Raw genomic sequence first — 23,892 nt, 5'->3', positions numbered from 1 at the left:
TTTGACAGTGATTTGCTTTGACGTTTTAGGAACTAGAAAATGTCAAAATTTCAAATTTCTCACTAAAAGTCGTTTTACAACCAACCGAACCTGTTACACATTGCTAAATTTTAGGAAAAATCCAACAGGTGGTGTTTCAATAGAAATGGCAGAGCCTATAATCAAAGGGCGAGATATATTTTGTAAAAAAAATGTTCCAGTTAGTTCGTCATTACAAAAATGAATGCATTATAGTCGTTTTTAATGATCACGATGGTACACATTTTTTTCTATTTTTTTTTGACAGTTTGTTGACATGGACATAATCAGACAGGGAAATTTTTTAAATTTGTGACAGTCTAACCAAATTTTGAAATGACATTGACGACCAAATTTTATTGCTCGCGACAGTACCTAATCAAAGGGCGAGAATGGCAACTTAGAAACTAAACGCTTCATCGTAGAAAATAACTAAAATCGTTCGTAATTATAGTTAGAAAAGTCTGCGGCGGAGAGTTCATTTAGGCATTCCCGAAGGTCAGGACTGAATAGGCACAATATGTATAGGTTTGTTTTCCTCAGAGGATTTCCGGAGCGTGACGCTTAACACGCAAGTGGAAATGAAAATGACACTACCAGTATGCAATGGCATAATTTTAATTACTACAAAGCTACAGCTTATTTAACAAACACAAAAAGCACCAATGACGCATTTACACTAGGTCCTAGTCCGAATGCGGTTCGGTCCGAATACGAGAAATTTTAAAGTTAAAAAAACTACTTGACGTAACAAAACATATTACTGAGACAACTACACAATTTTCTGAACTGATCCACCATTTTATTAAAACTAGTTCAACGATCATTCGAGAACTACATTTGTATAAATGAAATCGATCGCCAACTTCATTCTCTTGACCTAATATAAATGCACCATAAGTAATACACACATAACACCAAGATTATTCTGCACTAATAACAAAGAATGTAAATATTTCAAATCAAAAACCCACAAATAGCGCATTCATTCTTAAAGTTATCCTCAAAAGCAAGGTTCAATGAATTTACTTCCGTAAATTCCTTTATTTTTGCTTATGCTCATCAGAGAGAGGATCTTCTTCGGATGAGGTGATTCCTGATATTGGTTCCATTCTATTCGATTTTCTTCTAATCTAAAAAAATACTTTAACATATACAACGTAACTTTATTTAATTCTGTTGATATACATATACAGGGTGAAATTGAAATACATCAATATCCGTACCCTAGAGCAGAACTGTATTAAATCACAAAACATAAATTTTACAGAAGGGCCAAAACAAGATTTTGTTTTAGTTTTTTGTTAACGGTTTTGCTCCAAGAACGGTGTGGACTTAATACTGTTCATCAAATGCTATTTCAGGCATATTCGCATATTTAAACCTAAGATCGCTTTAGCTACAGTGGCAGATTGAGCGTAATATTTGAAAAGTGGAAGTTTTGGACTTAATACACTTTTGCTCTAAGGTACGGATATGTAAACCATAGTATCTTCAATTAATTTCACGGAGAACGAGACTCTTCTGGAAGCTCTAATAAATCGAAACATGAATGGCCGCAAACACGCTTTAAACACAGAGAGTAACAAAACCTTACTATGAATGAAATTGCCCAAAAACACTTTCAATTCACCGAGCCGCAAAACCGTCTAAGAATACTTGTAAGAAAAAACTTTTTGCACATTTTTTGCGTTACACTCGATAACTTTTTAATCTTACTATTCCTCCTAACGTGATATCAGTGGCGTACTAACTTTTGTGCTTAAACTGTACATGGTATTTCTGATGTATAGATTTCACCCTGTATATAAAAGCATATTCACTTTTTACAATGAAATAGACAAAATAGTCGCTTATCAAAACTTAGACCTGAATAACGTACCAATTTAAGTAAAAGAATCACAACAATGCAAACACTTATAATTACTAGCAATATTGTGTTACTTATGATCCACCATCGCCATCGGTCGTAAGAAGTTTGAACTTTGTCGTCAACCCAATTAATTTTTTTTTGAGAATCATTTCCATTGAATTGGTTTTCATCACCTGTGAGACAATGATATCATATGAGTCATATAACTTATATCGAGCGATCAAATTAATTTGTAATCGAGTTATCCATGAATCCGAAATCGTATATCGTTTGTTGAACAAAAAACACAGCTTAAAACACAGGTTAGATCTGGGCATATCAATCGAAAAGACATACTGATTCAAATCCATGGATGACTCGATTACAAATTAATTTCATCGCTCTTTAGAAGCAAACTGAGAACTTTTATTAAAAACATTCAAGTGGGAAAACAACATTGTTTTTTCACTACTAGTCTTAGGAGGCGTCATTATTGAGTCTCGAACTGAACCCAGAAGTAGAATTCCTCTCCTCCTGGTTAATAAATTTTCATTATTAACCAGTGGTTAATAATGAACAGCCGTCACCTAGCAACGAAAGATTTTCGTTGATTTCATTGGTTAACGTAGACAGACGATTTTCAGTTTCCATAGCAACCGTTGAAAAATGAGAACTCGGATCGTCGCATCGGACAAAATTATTTAATTAATAATTTAATTAAAAAGGGTTTTAACGTATAATCTATTCATTTTGATTGTGACCACTCCCTAGTAACTTTTCAGTTGCTAGGTTATTGATAGAGAATTTTAGATAACACTAAATCCAGTTGCAGTTGGCAACTCTCGGAGGGTCGGAGGCGCCATTTTGGCAGAAACGTCACGCTCACAGAAGACAGAACGGAGAACGACTTGCGTAAACGTTTTTCGACGTAGACTTTGTGCGCGTATCTATAAAATTGAGTGTTGCTACGAAATTTCGGAATTCAAAAAGGAAATGCCATGTCGTCTTCTCAAAGTTAAGAACAAACGGTTAATATTGACTTGTTTCGAGACATTTTATTGAAGCCAACGGAAAACAACTCACAAAGACGAACATCACCAATAAAGTTAACTCTATTTGTGCTTTTTGTTGTACATTTTGGCTAGTAAGTACTGTAGTTTGATGCCTTCTGCCTTTTCATCTCCTATAAAACACTTTTTCTAAACTTCATGTTTCTTTCTGTCTGATTAATTTTTATCTGACAGACGTTTTTAGTTTCTCCTACTTCAAATATTGATTTCCGTTATTAATTTTGATAAATACATTGAAATCATTGCTTTACTATCATTGTCAAGTTTTGACAATTCTGACATTTTCACATCATGTTCACACCACACAAATATTTAGTGTAAAACGTATGCAGCACACAGCTAAACAGCGTCTACTATTTTTTTCGTTGCGGTCACAATCAAAGTGAATAGATAATATCTAGTAGTAAAAAAAATTGTATATAAACCACGGTGGAGAAGTCCCTTATAGTCTTCGCGCCTTACATCCCTCGGCACGCCTCGGGATCTAATCTTGGCGCTCTGGCGAAAAGTAGAAAGTTTACAACGTTTAAAAATATGTAGTTGGAAAATTTTTCAAATTTCACACGAAAATAATGAGTGGTATGTAGGTAAGTTGCTGTAAAGGACTTTTTTGCTACTTTTTTTTGTTACTGAATTTTAAATTTCTCAAAGCAAATAAAATTCGATATACATAATTAGGATGTGCGTTTCTACTTTTATGATGGTTTCAAACGCATCCAGTACAAAACATGTCATGCATCTTTTAACTGAAATAACCCTTAAGCACTGAGGTCAATCTGGAATGGGAATCAGATAGATATTCCGACTTAAAATTGTATTTGTTAATAAAATAAAAAGTTATTTGAGATGTGACAATAATTTGGATATAAAAATGATATACTCGTAGGGCCGTATGATTTCCCATTCGTTAAGCCTTTCATTAGCTAAATAATTGATTAGACAAAGTGAGAGTATATGCCAAACACTATGTTAGACAGAGACAAAACAATTTAACGACGTTCTTTAACTTTAATGAAAGGGCCCATAGTGTTTAAGACCCACTTATTTTAGCCGATGTCCCAGAATCACTAATCGTTGAACTTGCTGTTGAAGTAGTGGTCGACACCTAAAATTATAAATTAATATAAATTAAAATTATAATATAATATAAATTAATATACTGTGTGTTACATACAATAGCGGCCAAAAAAAAGTAGGACAATACGTTACTGTAGACACTTCCAAAATGAATGAGTTTTGGAAGTGTCTACAGTAACGTATTGTCCTACTTTTTTTTGGCCGCGATAGTATGTACAGTTGGTCGCAAAAAAAAACGGGAAACGAACATTTTCCTAATGTAAATTTGATTTTGTCAATTGTCAATTAATTGTCTACTTAAGCCTTTGAAACCTTAGGCTCTTGGTGCAAAGAAGCTATCGATTTCATTAATGTCATCGGAAACCGACTTATTGAGGAATCAGGCGATTCAAAATCAAAGAAATTACTTTTCGAGAGGATTTCGCTTGCCATTCAACGTGGAAATGCTGCAAGCATTCGGGGCACTTCCGCATTATTATCGGAGATGTTTGTATTGTCTACTTGACAATACCTATCAAATAATTTAAAAAAAATGTCATTGAATTTTGACGTTAATTCGAACCTATTTCTCAGAAAAAGGTTCCACACTATGAAAAAAATTGTAAAAATGTGTCAATTTTATTCTGACAGTTGCCGTATTTTTGCAACCAACTGTAAACATACAGGCTGTCTTAAAAAACGGTCTACGCTATAACTTTGCTATTGACGACCCAAATGAAAAAAAATTATACAGAAAACGAAATGGCTCTAAAAATACTACAAACCTGAGTGAGCATATAATTTTTATACCGTCTACCCATTTATGGGCAATGGACAACTTTTATTTTTCAAATAGTAACCTATATTTTTTTTTATTGATTTTGTTAGACTTTATTGTTCTAATTGTAATGGCATAAAAAACTATATCCTTTGATAACAAACTTTCCGAGAAAAAAATGAAAATATGAAAATATTATTACCTCCCTTAATGTTTAATAGCTGCTAAAAAATTGATACAATTGGATGTTGTTATCATCTTAGTTACCATTTTTTCTTGTGGATTTTTTTTTTCATTTTATCAATCAGTCATAAACATTTCAAAGGCTGACTCGATTACAATTTTTTATGATCACACGACATAAGTAAATTAAAAATAACATAATTTGAATAACTACCTCCATCAATCTTTCCGGGTCCTGTAAATATGTAATAACACCTGAAAAGAACATACAGAAAAACTAACAAAAACTGATGTTACTATTTTTTTTTTTAATATCACGGTATGTGTTACTTAAATGACTTACTGAAGAATGCTAAAATTAAACTTACTTTGAGCAATAGTCCAGATGGGATTCACTTGGTTCTGATTAACTAATTCCAACAGTTTAGGCACAATAACCAAACTACAATTGTTATATTTTTGGCCCTTTTTAGTCAAGTCAGTCAAGTCAATTTTAATCCATCCGTAAATTAGGAAACTGTTGCTAAAAATCTTTTAAACTTTTAATTACATATCAATAACAGAAATAATGTAGACACAAACCATCTGATTTCCGTCACGACCCAATATCACTTCTTTATTGACGACGGGATTGTCACATGTTAATTTTACACTTATGTTACAGAAATAACACTGGAAAATGTGCAAAGAAACATAACTATTTTCTAGTAGATCAAAATGTTTATTACTCTTGGCTGGAAGTTCTTTTGTAGTTGATAGAAAAGAACCTGGAACCATGTCCATTAGAAAACAAATAATGACACTGGCCGGTTTCACCAACACCAGTTAAAGTAGGTTAAAATTTACGTAAACATTGTTATAACAATAGGTAACTAAGTAACGAAGCATTTTAACCTACAGTTAACTTTAACTGGTGAAACCGGCCCTTAATCTAAAATAATTATTGCATCTCTTATGAATAAAAAAAATCCCTAATTTTTAGCAGAAAGTAAATAAATTAGTGTTGTTTCGTTATTAATTTCTGCAATAAGTAAAATAAATTAGATAACAGGAAGATTTACAATTACTACCTATTACTTTTGGCATCATTTATAAAGAGTTTTTTGATAGTATACAGCTCACTGAAAAAACTTACCATCAATTATCTTAGTTAACTGATGTTTAGAACTATTCATGACTAATTTTGTAATTACAAAATTATGTTTGTAATTACGGCATTTAAAAAGTGTGTCTTTATATTGTCCCAAAATAACCAAGAGGTCTGGTTCAAATAGTTTCCAACTGAGAAATACCATGTTTGGGTTGTTCGTGCCGTTTTGCATGTTGTTTACAATCTAAAAGTACACTCACAAATATTTTCCTTTCAGAATAAGCAATACACTTACCGCTTTCTCGCAGTCCTTTATTTTTTGACATTTCTTAGTGTCCTCACATACGTCTATTGAATAACTATTTACATCAATTTTATAATTGGGACTGTCAGGGTGCTTTGATGGATAAAACAACAAGAGGACGTCAGCTGGCTCCGCTAAGATTATGTATACGCTTCCTTCTTCACCCAAATTCTTTTTCAGCACCCCATAATGTGGAACGAAAGTATGCGAAATGGCACCATTTTCGGAATTAAACATATTTTTTGAAATGGTCAATAGAGGTGGACTTCCGTAATCGAAAAAACTTGTTTGGTTCCAATTCTCGATGTGGAGGGGTATGTCTTCTAAATATCATATTTTATATTTTGATGTAGTTATTTATAAATTGTAAAAGTAAACAGTGACTTTATCCAGTAAAATGAATGAAGGATCTTTTTTCAAATATAATACATATGGACTGATAAAGGTTATATGTACAGGATGTCCCAAAAATGGCGTACTAACGGTGCACTACGGTGTAGAAGAGATTACCGTAAATGCCAGAAAAATGTTAAAAAAATTCTATTAGACTTATTTTCTGATTTGGCGGTCTTTGAATGTGGCACTTAACAGGTCAATTATTTTGAAATATATGTATGAAATTGTCATGACAGCTACGTCTAATGGTACATATTTTCACAAAGTACAAGATCACTCGCTATCAATATCTAATCCTGCATAATAGAGAATTTTGAAGTTTTGGAAATCGAAAAAATTATTTTAAATCCTCTACGGTAACATTGCAAGGTAATGATGTATGAATATATCATTGTTTACATTGTATTATCGTTAATAATAATAATAAAAATAATTGATTTTTTTGTCGGAAACATTTTTTCCATATTTTTTTCATGTACATTTAAGCATCCTCGATAAGATAGTAAGTAGTTTGTACGCCATTTTTGGGACAGCCTGTATGTACCTACATACAGGTGTCTCTGGAATACGTGTGTTAATTTTAACCAGTGGAAGAACTCGCCAATTTATTCGCAAAAGTTTTCCAAGATTTTTTGCTCCCCAGTTTTACCAAACAAGTCGTTTTGTGTGATTAACTATATATATTATAGTCTCCATTTTTTTATAACCATGAGAATTTTAGTTTTAATTATTTATCCGCAATCACTATAGGTATTATAAAGTCATAATTCAATTGCTTGGCAACTTTTAATGTGGTCTATAAAACTTTTGCGTTTTATAAGTCATAAAACACGCCACAATGCGAAATTTCAATGATTTTTGAGGTGACAGCCGCTGTCAGAGTGAAATGTCAAATTAATTTTGGATGACATCAGATAAAATTTCTGCGATTCTGATTCTAAATGAGTGTGATTGTGGATAAAACGTTGTATTACATACGTGTTTTAGATGCATTTTATTCACTTAAGAAAATTAACCCTCGAGCAAGCTCTCGCGTTTAAACATTCTTGCGTGAATAAAATGCTATCTAAAACACTTAAGGCTCTCTATCAGTACCGAAAATGTATACGAGAAAACACCCATTTTTTACCGATAAATAACATCTTTAATCTTCAATTCTAAAGGGAGATCGATATTTATACAGGATGACAAAGTTGTTTTCTATGTCAGGACAGGTTAATTATTTTTAAATTTTGATCCGAACGCCTTAAAAAACACAATAATTGAAAAACTTTTTATGCATTTTTCTCCAAACCTATTTCTTTGCCAATCTTCAGACTTACACCAAAATGACGAGCATCTTGCGAACTAGGTAGGTGTGTGTTTACTTTTTTAGTAAATGGAATGTAATTCTCTCTATTTAAAAATAATGAATAGAAGCAACGTAACTTTTGCATCGAAAAATTCCTTTTCGAGGGGTGATTTATAAGCCCTCATAATTTATATTGCCCCCCTGGAGAGCGGTCGGACTCGCCGCCTCGCTACTGCTTTAAATAGACACAGACCTAGGTATAATTGTCCGTTTCCTCTAAGGTTATATTGGGGCCGTAAAAGTAGTTACCTCCTAATAAGCTGCCCTTTTGTGTGGGTTTCAGAAGCCACGCGCCGCTGCAATAAATCAAATTTTAAAAGCGGTTGGGGTGGATGTACAAGGTCCGGTTTAAGAGAGAATTAAAGAAAACGCTTGGAAAAAAAAAGTTTTATAAAAAGAAATATTTACACCTATTGTCTATATACATATACCTATATATAAAATAACATTTACATATACGTAAAATAACGTGCACAACTAATTAAAATTAACAATCTTCGTCGCTATCACTATTTTCAAAATATAAAGTTTCGTCGTCGTCACTATCTTCAGCTAAATTTATGATTAATTCGGACATTGTGGGGGACAAATAAGAATTTTCCACGTTGATTACGTGGCGAAAACAATTTCTCCAGAGGTTTGAGTCAATTTTTTTCACCTCCTGTCTTATCAACTCCACAACAGCTGCACTTAAATTTGGGGCTACGTTACTTTGCCGAATGCCTCTTTTCAAACTACTCCATATTAATTCTATTGGATTCAGCACGCAATAGTATGGCGGTAGTCTCAAAACAGTGTGTCCTCTCTCTTTTGCAGTTTCATCCACAACGTACTGTTGCGGAATGTCATGGTTTTTTAATATCTCCAGTAAGTCTTTTTTAGTATTTTTCTGTGGAACTGCGATGTTGTGACTTGCCATAAAATTTAAAATCTCATCTTTTCGCGTTGCCTGCGACGGTTTTTTAATAAGATGCCTTGAGTGGTACTTCGCATTGTCCATTACTATTACTGAGTTTTGCGGTATGTTTGGCAACAACTGGTTTTGAAACCAACTTTCAAAAAGAGCCCCATCCATGTCCTGGTGATAGTCGGCCGAGCAGTCCTTGATATTTTTGGCAGATAACAATAACGAGCCTTCTACCCAACCATTTTCACTTCCGGCAGCAAGAATTATAATTCGTTTTCCACGAGATGGAGGAGTATTCAAGACGCACTTGCTGGAGCCATCGGTAATGCCTTTTTTCAGTACGTCGTGGGAATCGTACCATGTTTCATCCAGGACAATTATGGAACGGCCTTCTGCTCTAAATTTTCGAATTTGATGAATATACTCAAATCTGAGTTTTTTAAGGCGGGGTGTCTCCATAATTGCTAGACGTCGATCCAACATCCGATAAAAAAATCCTATACTTAGGATTCATAAATAATATTTTTAATTTCCACTCCTAGATTTTCGCTAATCCGCCGAAACTTCTTGATCTTTCTCTCCTTTTTTTCAAAGTTTGGATTTGTTATTATCTTCTGAACCGAAGTATATGGTACCCTGGTTAATTCGCTGGTCTCCTTAATAGGATTAGAGCACCCCCTTGCGACTAGACCTTCATACACGTTGTAAACAATTTGTTTAGATTCGGGAAGAAGATGAACCCGTTTTCTTCCATCATTTTCTTCAACATGATCTACATTGGCAGCAGCTTGTGGTGGAGCACTGGTACTAGCTTCACACTCCCAAGGACGAAATATTGCTTCCATCACAAATTTTTATATATTCACTCACAAACAACCACTAGAGAATTTTTAGTCAAAATGAGAGGGTTGAAGCAAATATTGGGATTTATTATTTCGAGAAAGTTTTCTTGGAAAAAAAACAAAAGGGGCTAAGGGAGGTGACCTATTAACAGTAATTATCTCCACAGGTAATCACAAAATGCCATCTCTCACAAGTAGAGAAAGCTGATAATCCCGGGTTCCAAGAATAATCATAAACATTACCACTACAACAAGAAAACAAGCTTATTTTTCAACATAATCTCTACAAACTAAAATTTATAAATTGGAATTCATATTTCGACAAATTTGCCCCAGTCCCACTCTGAACGAAACAGCCAGCCGGGTTTACCTGCTTGTTTACAACCACAAAATGTTTTCTATTGTAGACAAATCGACTTTTACACAATGGGGATAATTCTACGGCCCCAATATAACCTTAGAGGAAACGGACAATTATACCAATTCTGTTTGCCGATTTTGTCTACAAATACTTCGACTGCGTCTTTAAAATTTAATTTCATACTGTCCGGTAGATGTTCGATTACATTATCAATAGAGCATTAAGCATTAAAAATCAGTAAAATAGGCAGGGAAAAAGGCATTAAAAATTCGAAGATAAACATTGACAATTAAATGTTGCTATAAGTATTATTGTTTCAGTGATTCACTGTACATTATAGAAAAAAAAACATAATTTACAACAATCAAATACATTTTCTCAAAATTCACTGATTTTTGACAGATCTTACAAAAAAACAACACGAAAGCATCACTTGAAAAAATAAGACTTTGAAAGTGAACGAATATCACAGAAAGAAAGTAATTCCAGGTAAAACCAGATAAAAGCAGAAAGGGGGATTTAAGTCGGCGGAGACGAGTTCCTCCCGGTACCCAAAATATCGTAATCTTGGATGCAGGTAGCGGAGGGTTGGGGATTAGACTGCATTGCAGGGGTGGTAATTATCATCTGCACATTTATAAAATAATTTTTTTTGTTCGACACTGTCAGAATTTGAGAATTTTCTCCTATGTGAACGGATTTTGAGAAATGTCACAACTTGTCAAAACGAAACGTCAAGCTAATTTTAAAGGTTTTAAGCGATTAGGAGTCTTTAAGGGGCTCGTCGAACAAAAAAACGTTGTATTCAACTCGTTCGTGTGTAAATTGGGCCTTTTTTGGCACTGGTGGGCCTTTAAAACGCTCGTTTCACTCGCGTTTTAAAATGGCCCACGCGTGCCAAAAAAGGCCCAATTTACACACAAACTCGTCAAATAAACTACTATTATTCTAGTCATGCTTCCATGTTTGCTTTTTTAGATGTAATTGTTAGTTTTCAAACATATACGTATAGCAAAATTCAATCTGCAAACAGAGGAATGAAAAACTTGAGAAACAACGTAAGAAACAAAAAGGAGACATTACAAAAATTAATAGAAAATTATGAAAATGGAATACTCCCTAGAATAAATTCTGTACAAATAATTTCTTATCATAATAAAGCTATGTTGTAATAATATTCCTGAGAGTAAACATTTTATTTTAATATTTAGTAAGTATTCGTTTATTTTGCACTCAAAAATGTAGAAATGTACTATCGCGGCCATCCAAAAGTGAACGTTTTTTTTAGTAGTTTGATTTTTACTTTAAATCATAGGCGTTCTAAAATATCAAAGTTGACACTACCGTTAAAAAAAAATTCAAACTATTTTTTTTAAATGCCACATCTCACTCCGATTCACACAGCTAGGGCTATTGCGAAGCTAGAAGAAAATTAGTCGTTGGCTGTTGTGGCGAGAGAATTACATTGCAGTAAGACTTGCATCTTCAATATAAAGAGGCGTTGGCAAAAAAACAGGCTTGCAAGGCCAATATGAATAGGTGTTGGAAAGGTTTCTTTACTAAAGTTTAGTTTCACTTTAATAATGTATTAATTACTTCTCAGCCTTATTTTTATTAAAAATTATTTATTACAACTTTTTATTATTAAAATAGTAACGCCTGCTGCACGAACGCCAATGAATACAGCCTGATTTAATCTAACGAAAAATACGAAAATTTTCGCAAGCTATCGTTCACTTTTGGATGGCCGCGGTTGTACCTGCCGCCTTCCTTAATCCTTCGACAAAAAGCGGGAGCAACTCGTCTACAGATAACAGCTAAGTACCGACCACTGGGAGGAACTCGTCTACGTCCATTTAAGTTACATTGTGGATTATAGGAAAACTCGAGTCAGGTAATGTAGATACCGTAATGGGATGGGATTTTCTATGAACTGTAGGTAAAGTTAGTTCGTTGCTGCTATGTATTCCATGAAAAACAAAATTTATGTCAAAATTGGCAGTTATATAAGCCAAATGGGCTTTTTTTAGGAAATGATCAATTTGAGTCCGGTAGGTGAGTTACAACAGGGAAACAATATTTACCATTTATTTTTATAAATCAAATCTGACAGTGAAAAGTTAAAAAGTCAAAAAATATTCGGTCATTGTTGTAACATAACATATTTAGCCGTGACAACCAAAAACAAGATAGTGGAACGTATTGATATGAAAGTACAGGGTGTTTCTGAAATAAGTACATTAATTTTAACTGGTAATAGAACTCATCAAAAGGAACAACTTTTCTCTCTGCCATTTTGGCGAAAAACGTTGCGTAGTGGCTTAAAAAAATAGGAAAGATTTTCCTAAAGCCGTTCATATCTCCAAAACTAAGCTACCTAAAAACGTGAAACAACCAGATTCTTACGAAGTGGATTTTTTGCTATACGGGTAGATTTCTTTGAATTTCGATTTCTGCGTTAAAACACGTTTTCTGGATGAAAATGGACGTTTTTTTCATATTAGCGCTGATCTCAATTAGCCATTGCAGTATTTAGTGGCGTAGGGCTATTTTAGTGAAAAATCTCCAATTTTTTTTTGGAATTAAACATCGTTTTTCGGCAAAATGGTAGATAGAAAAGTTGTTCCTTTTGACGAGTTCTATTACCAGTTAAAATTAATGTACTTATTTCTGTTACACGTTGTATGTAACCTGTGTTTCAACCTGTGTTTATTGGCGCGTGGAGTTCCAGTATCGACATACGATTTCGGATTCATGGATAACTTGATTACAAATTAATTTGTAATTTATAAGATCACAAAATTCCAAATATATAATTCTTCTCGGAAGTTTTCCTAATCTGCCGTGTCCAAATTACCTGCCCCCTGGCTGTTTCGGCTAGCTAAAGGATCATTATTGGACGACACCGTTATTCATCCCCGTTTCAGGTACAATCTTGAATATAAATTTGCTGTGTTTGTTTATACATATTTCTATTTATTTTGACTGCGTCCTAGTGACTAGAAGTTGAGTTATTATCCGAGTGCGTTTTAAAAATGGGTGTCCATGGTAAGAATAAGATTTCTACAAACGGTTACCGGAAAAGTATAAAACGTAGAATGAAGGCAATACGTAATAAGAGGTAAATATAATGAATATAATTTCTTTTTCAATTTTACTCTGTCTTACTTTTCGCAACTGTACGACACTTGCAATTTGCAGCTATGTTATTTATTACAATTATGTTATTGTTACATGTTATTCTTATGCTTTTTTAGATCAAACAGTACTTTTCAATTGTTTCATTGCCAACAGACTCAGTCATTGTTGATCACGCTGTACAAAAGACAAAAGCAAATAAGAATTAGTTAATTACTTTAATTTAAGCAGTAAAAAAACGTAACAGTGCTTTTGAAATCAACAATGCCGAAACGAACAACAAAACTAAAAAATTATAATCAAGGTTCGCGCAGGGCAAGCAACAATATCATATGCGTAAGATTACTACTGGCGGGAATTAATCTGCACTGTGTTGTTTTGGAACTCGTAATGTAAAGTACGGTGTTTACCTGCATGTCACTATTTACAAAACATAATTACAGAGCCAAAAATAATGTATATTTATTTAATTATGAAAATAAACTGATTTATAATTTCAAAATTTTTATTTTCTAAATTTAAATCATATATTCTCGGGAATCCAACGGAAATTTCGTAAAGCGGCTCGGGATTTAGAAACAGGGCAAAGTAGCAGGTAGTCTCCTTTGGGCGAAGTGCTCCTCTTCACACTAGGAGGTAACAAATACTAATCCCCTCATTATTAGCACTGCATGGTAGTGCCTGTCGTAAAACGGTCAGCAGGTGTTGTATGGTTGGTTGTATAGTTACGAAATCGATATTTTCGTTGGGTGATGGTCACCCTTAAACTCAGTACAGATTGCAAAGACACACTTGTCATTTGCAACAGGATTCTTTTCATATTTCTGAACCAAATAAAGGCACAAAGGGACCAGAAAATCACAGTTTGTGTTGAGTATTTTCCATATAAGTACAGTTTTAAAGTAATTTCAAATGACTAATGCCATAAAAGTGGTGTTGCAAATGACAAGTGTGCAACCTGTACCGAGTTTAGGTTTTAAATCAATTTGTAATGCTTTTTCGTAAAGATGTAACAGACAAAAGTTTCATAAATTGGCGAGTTCTTCCACTGCACGCGTATTTCAGATACACCCTGGTGAGTGAAGTTTTACCGCCCGAGCGAAAACACCCACTTCTAATTTAAAATTCTCAAAAAATTCAGGAATTATTGTGTATCACTGTAGAACAGTCTGTAAAAATTTCAAAATTTTTAATGAAACAGGTAAAGATTTTGTTTTAATTCAATAACCGCTACATTAATTTACATCATTTTTCAAAAGAGTCCTTTCAAACATTTAGGAAAAATTTGGTGTCAATGAAATCATGAAAACATCACCGGTTTTTGAAATAAATTGGATTTGATATTAAAGTGCAAAATTTAGCTATGATTTATTAATAAATTGGGCGGTCAGTTCCACAAAAGAAGTTGACGTAGGTTGTTTATGGTACCCTTTAGGGACTTAAGAATTACTATAAAAGTGGTCAACAGATGTTTCCCAACAATGAGATATTTATTTATAACACTTCAATACAAGATCGTGTTATCAATACAAGAAATTATAAAAAACACATATGCGGTTTACAATCGATCATCGATAAATGTAGGATTTGCGGAACTGAAGGGGAAACCATTGAACACATCATTTCTTCTTGCACCGTTTTGGCTCAAAGCGAATATAAGAAACGTCATGATATATTCGCTAAAATTATACACATGAATTTAGTTGTTAAATTCATTTTATTAAAGGATACACAACCACATTACATTTATAAACCAGAAAGTTGTTTGGAAAATGACAATTACAAATTATATTTTGATCGCACAGTTTTAACTGACATTCACATTCAGCATAACAGACCAGACATTATTTTAAATAAACAACAAAAGCAAGCATATCTTTTAGATATAGCTGTTCCAAATTCCCATAATATAACACAGATATATAACATAAAAATTAATAAATATTTAGAGCTCTCCGTTGCTATGAGAAATCTTTGGAGTTTAGAAAAAAAATCTATTTTACCACTTATAATTTCAGCAACAGCAATAGTAGCGCAATCTCTTTTTAAAAATTTAAAAATTCTGGATTTAGAGAACAAATTGGTAGTTGAAATTCAAAAAGGTATATTATTGTACTCATGTCATATCGTGAGGAAATTCCTTAACATTGACAGAACATAAAACACAAAAAAGTCAAAATGTGGAAGCGAGACGCCGGTAATTATGTTGATAAGCACTGCACTATTACTTGATAGTAATATCCGTAATAGTGTATGTACTCCGGCAAAATTGCCGTGCCGCCGGGTGGCGGAGGGATAGGACACTGCAGTTGTAGATCTTGGTCATTTTTCGCTCTTAATGTTAAAATTGGAATAATTTAAAAACGAATAATTATTTTTTGATGCGAATTTCATAAATGTGTTCGTTGAAATAATTGTGAATTATGAGCGTGTACGGAAAAAAAAATTTTTTTACTCAAAATCGATTTTTTAAATTTTATGACTGAATTAAGTGATAAGTTTCGTAATTTTCACTAATTTTTTAATAGAGTTAATCATGCGGGCGGTAAAACTTCACTCACCCGGTAATGATTAATAAATCATGAAAACATATTCACAGTTTAAAAACTCAGTTCCTTACCATTCTTAGCTAGGCAGACAATAGGTGCAAGTAAAATATAACTCCATTTGAAGACAAACCTGAAACTAAGAAAAAATGATGAATTGTAAATGTTCTCATTCTTACCCTATAGTCCAGTCAATAGAGACATAAAAATGGCTCCACCTTGCAAAAGGTACAGAAAAGTTTATACTTGGTAGGTATCTTCTATTGGGCATATTATTAATATTGCCGAGTTTGCGACCTTGGGGGGTTGGCGCTCGCCCCGCCATACTGGAGAATAGGCGTGGAAAATCACATTTCTGCGATTATTTCATTATCCGTGCGAGATACGTCTATCTAAGTTATTATAGAAAATATAGAGCGTACAATTTTATACATTTTTTGTTGTTTATGTTTTTTTGTCAGATTAATAGTTTCGTAGTTACAGCGTGTATAAATCGAGAATTTCTATTATTTTTGTACTTTTTATTCTTTTCCACAACACCACAGAGGTAGAGCAATTGGGTGCGTTTTTTTTTTTTCGTAGTGTCCCCGGTGGGCATAGTCCACGATGCAGTAGAAGTTTACTGTTTTACTCTTTTTGATCTCTTTGTAACGTAGACGGATCCAAATGATCTGGATCGATCGGTATAGATGAGCTGAATTATTCATCAGAGTTTATGAATTCGGGAATTCCTCTTGAGAATTTTCCTCTTGTTCCTCGGGGTCATCATCATCATCATCAGGATCATTTGGCGTTTACCTGTTTCATTAGTATACACGTTGGAGTCCGATATGCCCGTAGACGGACAAACAAGAAATGCTCGATTTCTACAGGCTGTAACTACGAAGCTATTGATCTGACAAAAAAAACGTAAAGAACAAAAATTGCAGAGAATTGCATGTTCTACATTTTTTTTGTAATTAGTTAGATATACGTATCTCGCACGGATAATGAAATAATCACAGACGTTCCAGAATGTGAAGATCAAGACGAACAAATACGTGAAATCAATGAATTTCTATTTTGGCAAACGCCAGATGATCTTGATGATGATGACCCTGAGGAACAAGAGGAAACTTCTCAAGAGGAATTCCCGAATTCATAAACTCTGATGAATTCAGCTCATCTATACTGTTCGATCCAGATCATTCGAGTCCGTCTACGTTACAAAGAGATCAAAAAGAGTAAAACAGTAAACTTCCACTGCATCGTGGACTATGCCCACTGGGGACACCACGTCAAAAAAAAAAAACGCACCCTATTGTTCTACCTCTATGGTGGTGTGGAATAGTAATTAACGTTATAAGTCCGGGAACTCATAGTTTACAGTACGAGTTAGACGTTTGGACGAGGCGACGAAGGAGCCGAGTCTTGAAACTCGAAACGAGTACTGTAAAAAGAGTTCACGGACGAATGTCGTTATGTATTTTATTTCATCCTGCCTCAAATTTCGTTTGAAAAAAACATTGAAATTAATTTCAAAATAATTCAACAAAAGCTCCAAATCTAGTCACATTTTTGGAACATGATTAGCAACGGCTGTTTGGCAATTGTTTATTTTGTTGAAATAATTTTGTGCGTCAAAATGACTTCTAAAGCAAATCCTCCAGAAATTGTAAGAAAATCTGCAGAAGCCTGTGCTGAATTAATATCTAGCAAGTCTGGTGAAAGGTATCAAAAACAATTCAGCCATTTTTGTAAATCGAAATCAGAAAATAATGTGAAGAAAATTACGGAAGAGGTTATGCTGGCTGGCCTATTTTTTAGATTTGGTTTAAATGGTTGTATTATTTTATTTGTGAACTAACGTTTTTGGTCTGAGAAAGTAAGTGCATCTTCTTTGTGGCCGAAATAGTTAAATTGTTAATTTGTATTTAGATCTAGTTTTGAATAAAACATTTCTTAAAACTGAATAATTGTTATTGCGATTGTTACTTTTGTGTTTCCAATAGCAACACTTAACCGGCATCCGGCCGTTTTTTGCGTTTTCCCGGATTCAAACTGATGACGTAAAGTATCGAAATTTGACACAGGATGAAATAATAGCTATTTATGCACCAAGGGCGTTACAACGATGATTACGCCCGGAGAACGATGAATCCAGCTCGAGGGCTTTAGCCCGAGAGATGGATATCGTTCGATGGGCGTAATCATTCGGTGACGCCGTGGTGCATACAAGATTTTATTTTTCACTACACGTGTTCTTCAAAAAAAAAATGGCATCTTTGCAATTTTGAATTGATGAGGACGTTATGAATTTATTACACCCGCTTATTCTAATTACGCCCTGTATTATTCCCCGATTGTTATGGACATGTTTACGTATTTCGTATCCTAGGAGTTATCATGCAATTATATTAAAGTGAAAAATAAAAGAATAAAAAGTACAAAAATAAAAGAAATTCTCGATTTTTACACGCTGTAACTACGAAACTATTGATCTGACAAAAAAACATAAAGAACAAAAAATGTAGAGAATTGCATGCTCTACACTTTCTATTAGATAGAGGTATCTCTATGTAATAGAAATGAATATGAAATAATCGCAAAAATGTGATTTTGACTCCTGTTCTCCAGTATGGCGGGGTGAGCGGCAACCCCCCAAGGTCGCAAACTCAACAATATTAATAATATGCCTGATAGAAGATACCTGCCAAGTATAAACTTTTCTGTAACTTTTGCAAGGTAAAACTTCCTATTGATTGGACTACTACTGTTATCGCTGCTGCTAATGCTACCACGAAATGCTATTAGTGTCCTGTTGTAAAACGAGATGAGCACAGTAGACAGTAGGTAATGAGCAAGAAGTGACAACGGGACTACAGATTTGATTTGTTTGAAGTCCGTTCAGTTCTCCAGTAGTGAAACTAGCACCATCGTAGCATTGTGTTACTAATTTTTGCCTAAAATTGAATGATTTGAACGGTTCAAAAAAACTGTTCAAAATTCAAAAAGAACGTTTTCAGTTCTGTCAGTGTTGACATCGAAAAACCTTAGAAATCTTTCTTTTCTACATTTTATTTTTTATTTACATTTGTGCTCGGCTTCTACCACAAAAAAGAAATAGTTGTTAGTAATTTCTAATAGATCCTGACAAAAATTAATCGAAGAAATTAATTGATTTTATATTGCTTTGTTAATTCTGGATTATGTTTTATCATACAATTAAATATGTATTTAGTGAATATTAATCGAATGCAGGTTTTCACGGCCGTTGTCAATAGGGTTATTGTTTTCCGGGTTGTGCCGCGGTCGTCTGGATTGCTGGGTAGCTGACGTTTCAATAGCCATGCTGCTATCTTCTTCGGAGCTTGTAAATAAACTGGTGTGGTCTATTCCGTGTTGGGCTATTTATATGGTTGGTGGTGGGAGTGGTCCCCGTGGGATTGGTGGTGGGGGTGGTAGGCGTGGCTCGGTGACTGAAGTTAGTGGGGGGGTGCGTACATGGTCGAATGACGGAATTCCACGTGCTAGAAAGCTCAACCCCTTGGTCTCTGTTGAAATTATTTGGATTTTTTTTCTTCTAATCTCGATTGCTTCCCTTATTAATCTTTGATGGTATTTGGATGTTTTAGCCAGAACTACTGTTTTTTCAAGGTCGAACGTGTGGTCTCCATCTTCGAATTTGTGTTCCGCCAATGCTGATTTCTCCTTATCATACTGCTTGATGGCCCTACTATGTTCCTTTAATCGACATTGTATTGAACGTCCTGTTTGTCCGATGTAGCATTTCCCGCACAGGCATTCTACTTTGTAAATCCCTTCAGACTGGAACAGGGGGAGTTTATCCTTAGGTGTTGGAAGGATCTGAGAGATTTTCTTTTCCGTGGTAAACCTGGTTCCAATGTTTCTCTTCTCCAAAATTTTCCTAATACGGTCCGTTACTCCTTGCACATATGGGAGGCAAGCAAATTTCTGGTAAGTTTGTTGTTCGGTGTGTTGTCTAACTTTTCTTGCAAATCGAATGTCCCTGTCCGAGAAACCATTGCATTTCAGCGCCCACTTAATATGTTTCAATTCCCGTTCTTTACTGTCTTCATCACAGATGGTTTCAGCACGATGGAATAAAGTTTTCATCAAGGCTCTTTTCTGTTGTGGGTGATGGTGAGATTGTGCATTGAGGTATCTGTCAGAATGTGTTTTCTTTCTATAAACTGTGTGACGAAGCTGGTTTTTGTCCCGTGTTACCAACACATCCAAAAAAGGAATCTGGTTGTTCTCTTCTATTTCCATTGTGAATTTTATGGATGAATGGAGGCTGTTCAGGTGGTTCAAGAATTGAAGCAATCGAGATTAGAAAAAATCCAAATAATTTCAACAGAGACCAAGGGGTTGAGCTTTCTAGCACGTGGAATTCCGTCATTCGACCATGTACGCACCCCCCCACTAACTTCAGTCACCGAGCCACGCCTACCACCCCCACCACCAATCCCACGGGGACCACTCCCACCACCAACCATATAAATAGCCCAACACGGAATAGACCACACCAGTTTATTTACAAGCTCCGAAGAAGATAGCAGCATGGCTATTGAAACGTCAGCTACCCAGCAATCCAGACGACCGCGGCACAACCCGGAAAACAATAACCCTATTTAGTGAATATTTCCTCGATTTGAAGAAGTATGAGTTTCGTCATCTCAGCAGAAAGCTAATTCTTGTTTACCAAAGATTAAAATGTTTTTTGACATAATTGGCTGAAAGCTAGAAAGCGATCGCGAATATTGATAACCCATTTGTGTAGAGCCAATGCGTGCATTGACCAAATCTTAACTTGTCTGGCCCACCCCAGAATAGAAGTAAAACACATTAAAAACAAGATACATCTGCAATATCTATGTATCATCTGTCTGTGGTTTAAAATCTGGCCCACCCCAGCAAAAAATCATTGCTACGCCTGGTTGAGCTCATATTTTAAATTTTTCATATCGACCTTATTAGCCGATATCGTTCCCACCTGCAGCAGGTCAGCTCCTTTTTTGCTAGTAAGTTTTTGTAAGAACAAACAGATAAGGAACAGCACATTAAAAACTTCTCACGAAACAACACGTCGTTTCAATTCACGGCTCTTTGGCAAACGTTTATACCTTAAACAAAAACGGTCCTTCGAGAACTTCAATATCGACATCATACGTAACAACGCCTTTGATTCTCCCCCCTCGTATAAGGTTAGGAATGCGCATATTACAATACGATTCCGAATAAACAATTTTAAATTTAAAAATTTATTTCCTTACCATTTATTTTTTAGTTAGCCACTAAAAAAGTCAAACATCAAAATAATATACATCTTCATTTGAACGCGTCGGCAACCCTAGAACTATACTGATTAACTGAATATATAACGCATCATAAATTTAACCAATACCAACCGCCAATTTTGCATAGTGACATAATGTACGGGGTCATTATAATTTATTGTTGTACCATCGTAGGTGGCTGTGCGTTGTGCTTTAGGTGCGCCGGTACGCCCACTAGTTGTTACAAACATTTATAATGACCCCGTATATAGGTACCGTGAGTTTTTTATTTTAAGAACATAGGATTCATGGGTCTGTAAGTTTGGTTGCCTATTTCAAATGAATTGACTTGTCCATTTTAGAACTGAACATAGCCATTTTACGTTGTATGTTCAGCTATAATATAACTAGTGGTATGATTATTATCGATGATATTATGAGTGAAATTGACCTGGAGATTTCAGAAGTCCGAAGGACGAGTGAAATGTCCTGCTTCAATTTCACGAATTTAATATCATCGATGATTAATCATACCACGTGTTATATTCGATGAGACAATACATACATATAATGAATGGAATACAAAATTATTCATTTATTTGTCAAACTGACAAATTTATTTCAATCAAAAATCGTAACGACGAGATAATAATTTTTTTGTTTTTTATTATCGCTGTGATAAGCCATGCAACTAAGGATTTGACGCGTTTTCATTGGATCATTCATGATCACGTGATACATGAATTATATTGTCAGCGAAATACAAAACGCAGTGTATGTAATAAATAATAATGTATATGTTGATGTATTTCTCATTTTATAATTATTTAATAACAGTACTTTTGTTTTGTTTAGGTTGGTACTAAAACCAACGAGTAGATGTAACTAAGGAAAAACCTTGTATACGCCATAGACACTAACTTGTAACTTGTAGATTGTAAAACACGTTCACCTTTGAATAAACAGTTTTAGCTTTTTAAATCAAAACAGTCGGCCTTATTAGAAAATCCCAACAGTATAGATAAGTGAATATACCCTTGACAGTCTTGACACTTCGGTTATTCGATGGGTTCAACAATGTGATTTTGTTATAGTAACAATTATTTTTAAACGCTTGTTGATAAACGTCAGAAAGAAAAAACGTCAATTTTCGTGCAAGTTTATTTGTTATACAGGGTGGTCCCGATATAACCTGTCAGAAGAAATCCAGTAATAGGTGACGATGAGTAGAACTTATACACAAAAAAAGTTTCTAATAAAAGTCTTTTCGTTTTCGAGATAAAAATAATTGAAAATTTGGTCAAAATTTGCTGTACGCTAATGAGTTAATCGGTTTTAAAAAGGTAATTCTGGTTACTTGGCTGCGATTTCTTTAGCAACGGTACCTGCAACACCTATGACATTTGTCATGTTTAATTTTAAATTTGCGAATCCTTCAAAAAGTAATGAAATTCACGAAACAAGATTACGCCGATTTGCATTTACTCTATGGCGAAACACGTGGTAATTCAAGACCGGCAAGGCTACCATACGGCGAGCGTTTTCCTGAAGGAGTCCTTCCGTCTCGTTGTACTTTTGTGGAGCTACATCTGCATTTATGTGAGGTTGGTTCGGACTGATTCCAATACGATGGCGTCCCCGATCCTCCATTTAACCCCTCTGGATTTTAATTTTTGGGGCCACACGAAAGATTTGGTATACGAAGTTGAAATAAATACAAAAAGCCAACTCCAGAAACGCGGAACAGACGCCGCGAACCAGATTCGTAAAAATCCAGAAATGCTGAATTCTGTTTATGAAAATTGGTACCAGCGTACTCAAATGTGCTTAAATGCCAAAGGAAGGCACACAGAACATTTATTATAAAATAATGTTTCTAGTCTAGTTTACCTTTCATTAGTTAGTATATATTCTAAGTTAGAGTTGAAAGTACGAATATGTAAAGTCTAAATAAATTTATTCGATACATTATTTTGGTTATTTAACCACAATTAAGACGATACACTTATTACACAGTTCTTCCACAATTTTGCACACACACTACCTCTACATTTATTTACACATTGAGGAACACCACTTTATTTATTACTCATTCATCTCAGTCTACAAAATCAGCTTTTGTACCTAAATATGCTGGTGAATTAACGCACGCAGTGTACAGCGTTTTCAATAAATGTCATTAATTTGATTTAGTTTGTCAGATTTGAGATTTGTCATAAACGATACAGGTACCTATGTTGCTTACATACTGTCATCCTTACAAACACCAACAATTAATTCCTGAGTAGGTACGTATTTTTGTGGTCAGCAGCGTCAAATGGGTGTGGATAGGGGTTAATTTATCCCCATTATTTTGGACCTAACGAAGAGGGGTTTTTTGGACTTGTTAGATCTTTCTAATGACCCAGATTTTTTTTGGCAGGTTATATCAGGACCACCTGTATAGTATAAGTATAATCAAAATGAATACCACTCGAGCAAACGAAAATAATCAGTATACATACTTACAGTGGCGGCCAAAATAAAGTAGGACAATGTTTTTTCGCTAATGTAAATTTGCTTGCCCTTTCTATGGTTACTATGAAAATATTTATTTATTTATTATAGTAACCCCAGTTTACTCAACTCAATTTTGGCTAAATTTCTTAATAAGACTTGTCCTACTTTATTTTGGCCGCCACTGTACCTCCTCACTCGACATATTTCTTTTTCGCAAAATAC

At 34.5% G+C, this 23,892-nt stretch overlaps 1 protein-coding gene across 4 annotated transcripts; it reads right to left on the bottom strand.

The window, feature by feature from the left end:
• Nucleotides 1–620: 620 nt before the first annotated feature.
• On the bottom strand, nt 621–21,289 carry LOC138132829 (uncharacterized). Of its 4 annotated transcripts, none has more exons than XM_069050489.1 (10): nt 21,220–21,289; nt 15,967–16,025; nt 6,343–6,674; nt 6,093–6,291; nt 5,540–5,724; nt 5,326–5,488; nt 5,172–5,212; nt 3,982–4,045; nt 1,901–2,064; nt 621–1,151 (listed from the first exon to the last, which is right to left on the bottom strand). In XM_069050489.1, exons 1-10 carry the CDS (start codon nt 21,225–21,227, stop codon nt 1,062–1,064), a joined length of 1,305 nt encoding a protein of 434 aa, XP_068906590.1. In that variant the 5' UTR covers nt 21,228–21,289; the 3' UTR covers nt 621–1,061. The 4 variants fall into 4 exon arrangements, with proteins under 4 accessions (XP_068906590.1, XP_068906591.1, XP_068906592.1 ...); XM_069050490.1 differs by having other exon boundaries at nt 1,963–2,064; XM_069050491.1 differs by having other exon boundaries at nt 15,967–16,031; nt 21,169–21,288.
• Nucleotides 21,290–23,892: the final 2,603 nt, after the last annotated feature.

This window comes from Tenebrio molitor, chromosome 6 (assembly GCF_963966145.1).
Source record: "Tenebrio molitor chromosome 6, icTenMoli1.1, whole genome shotgun sequence".
NCBI lineage: Eukaryota > Metazoa > Arthropoda > Insecta > Coleoptera > Tenebrionidae > Tenebrio > Tenebrio molitor.
The sequence above is the reverse complement of the archived record's forward strand: the minus strand, read 5'-3'. Positions and strand labels throughout refer to the sequence as shown.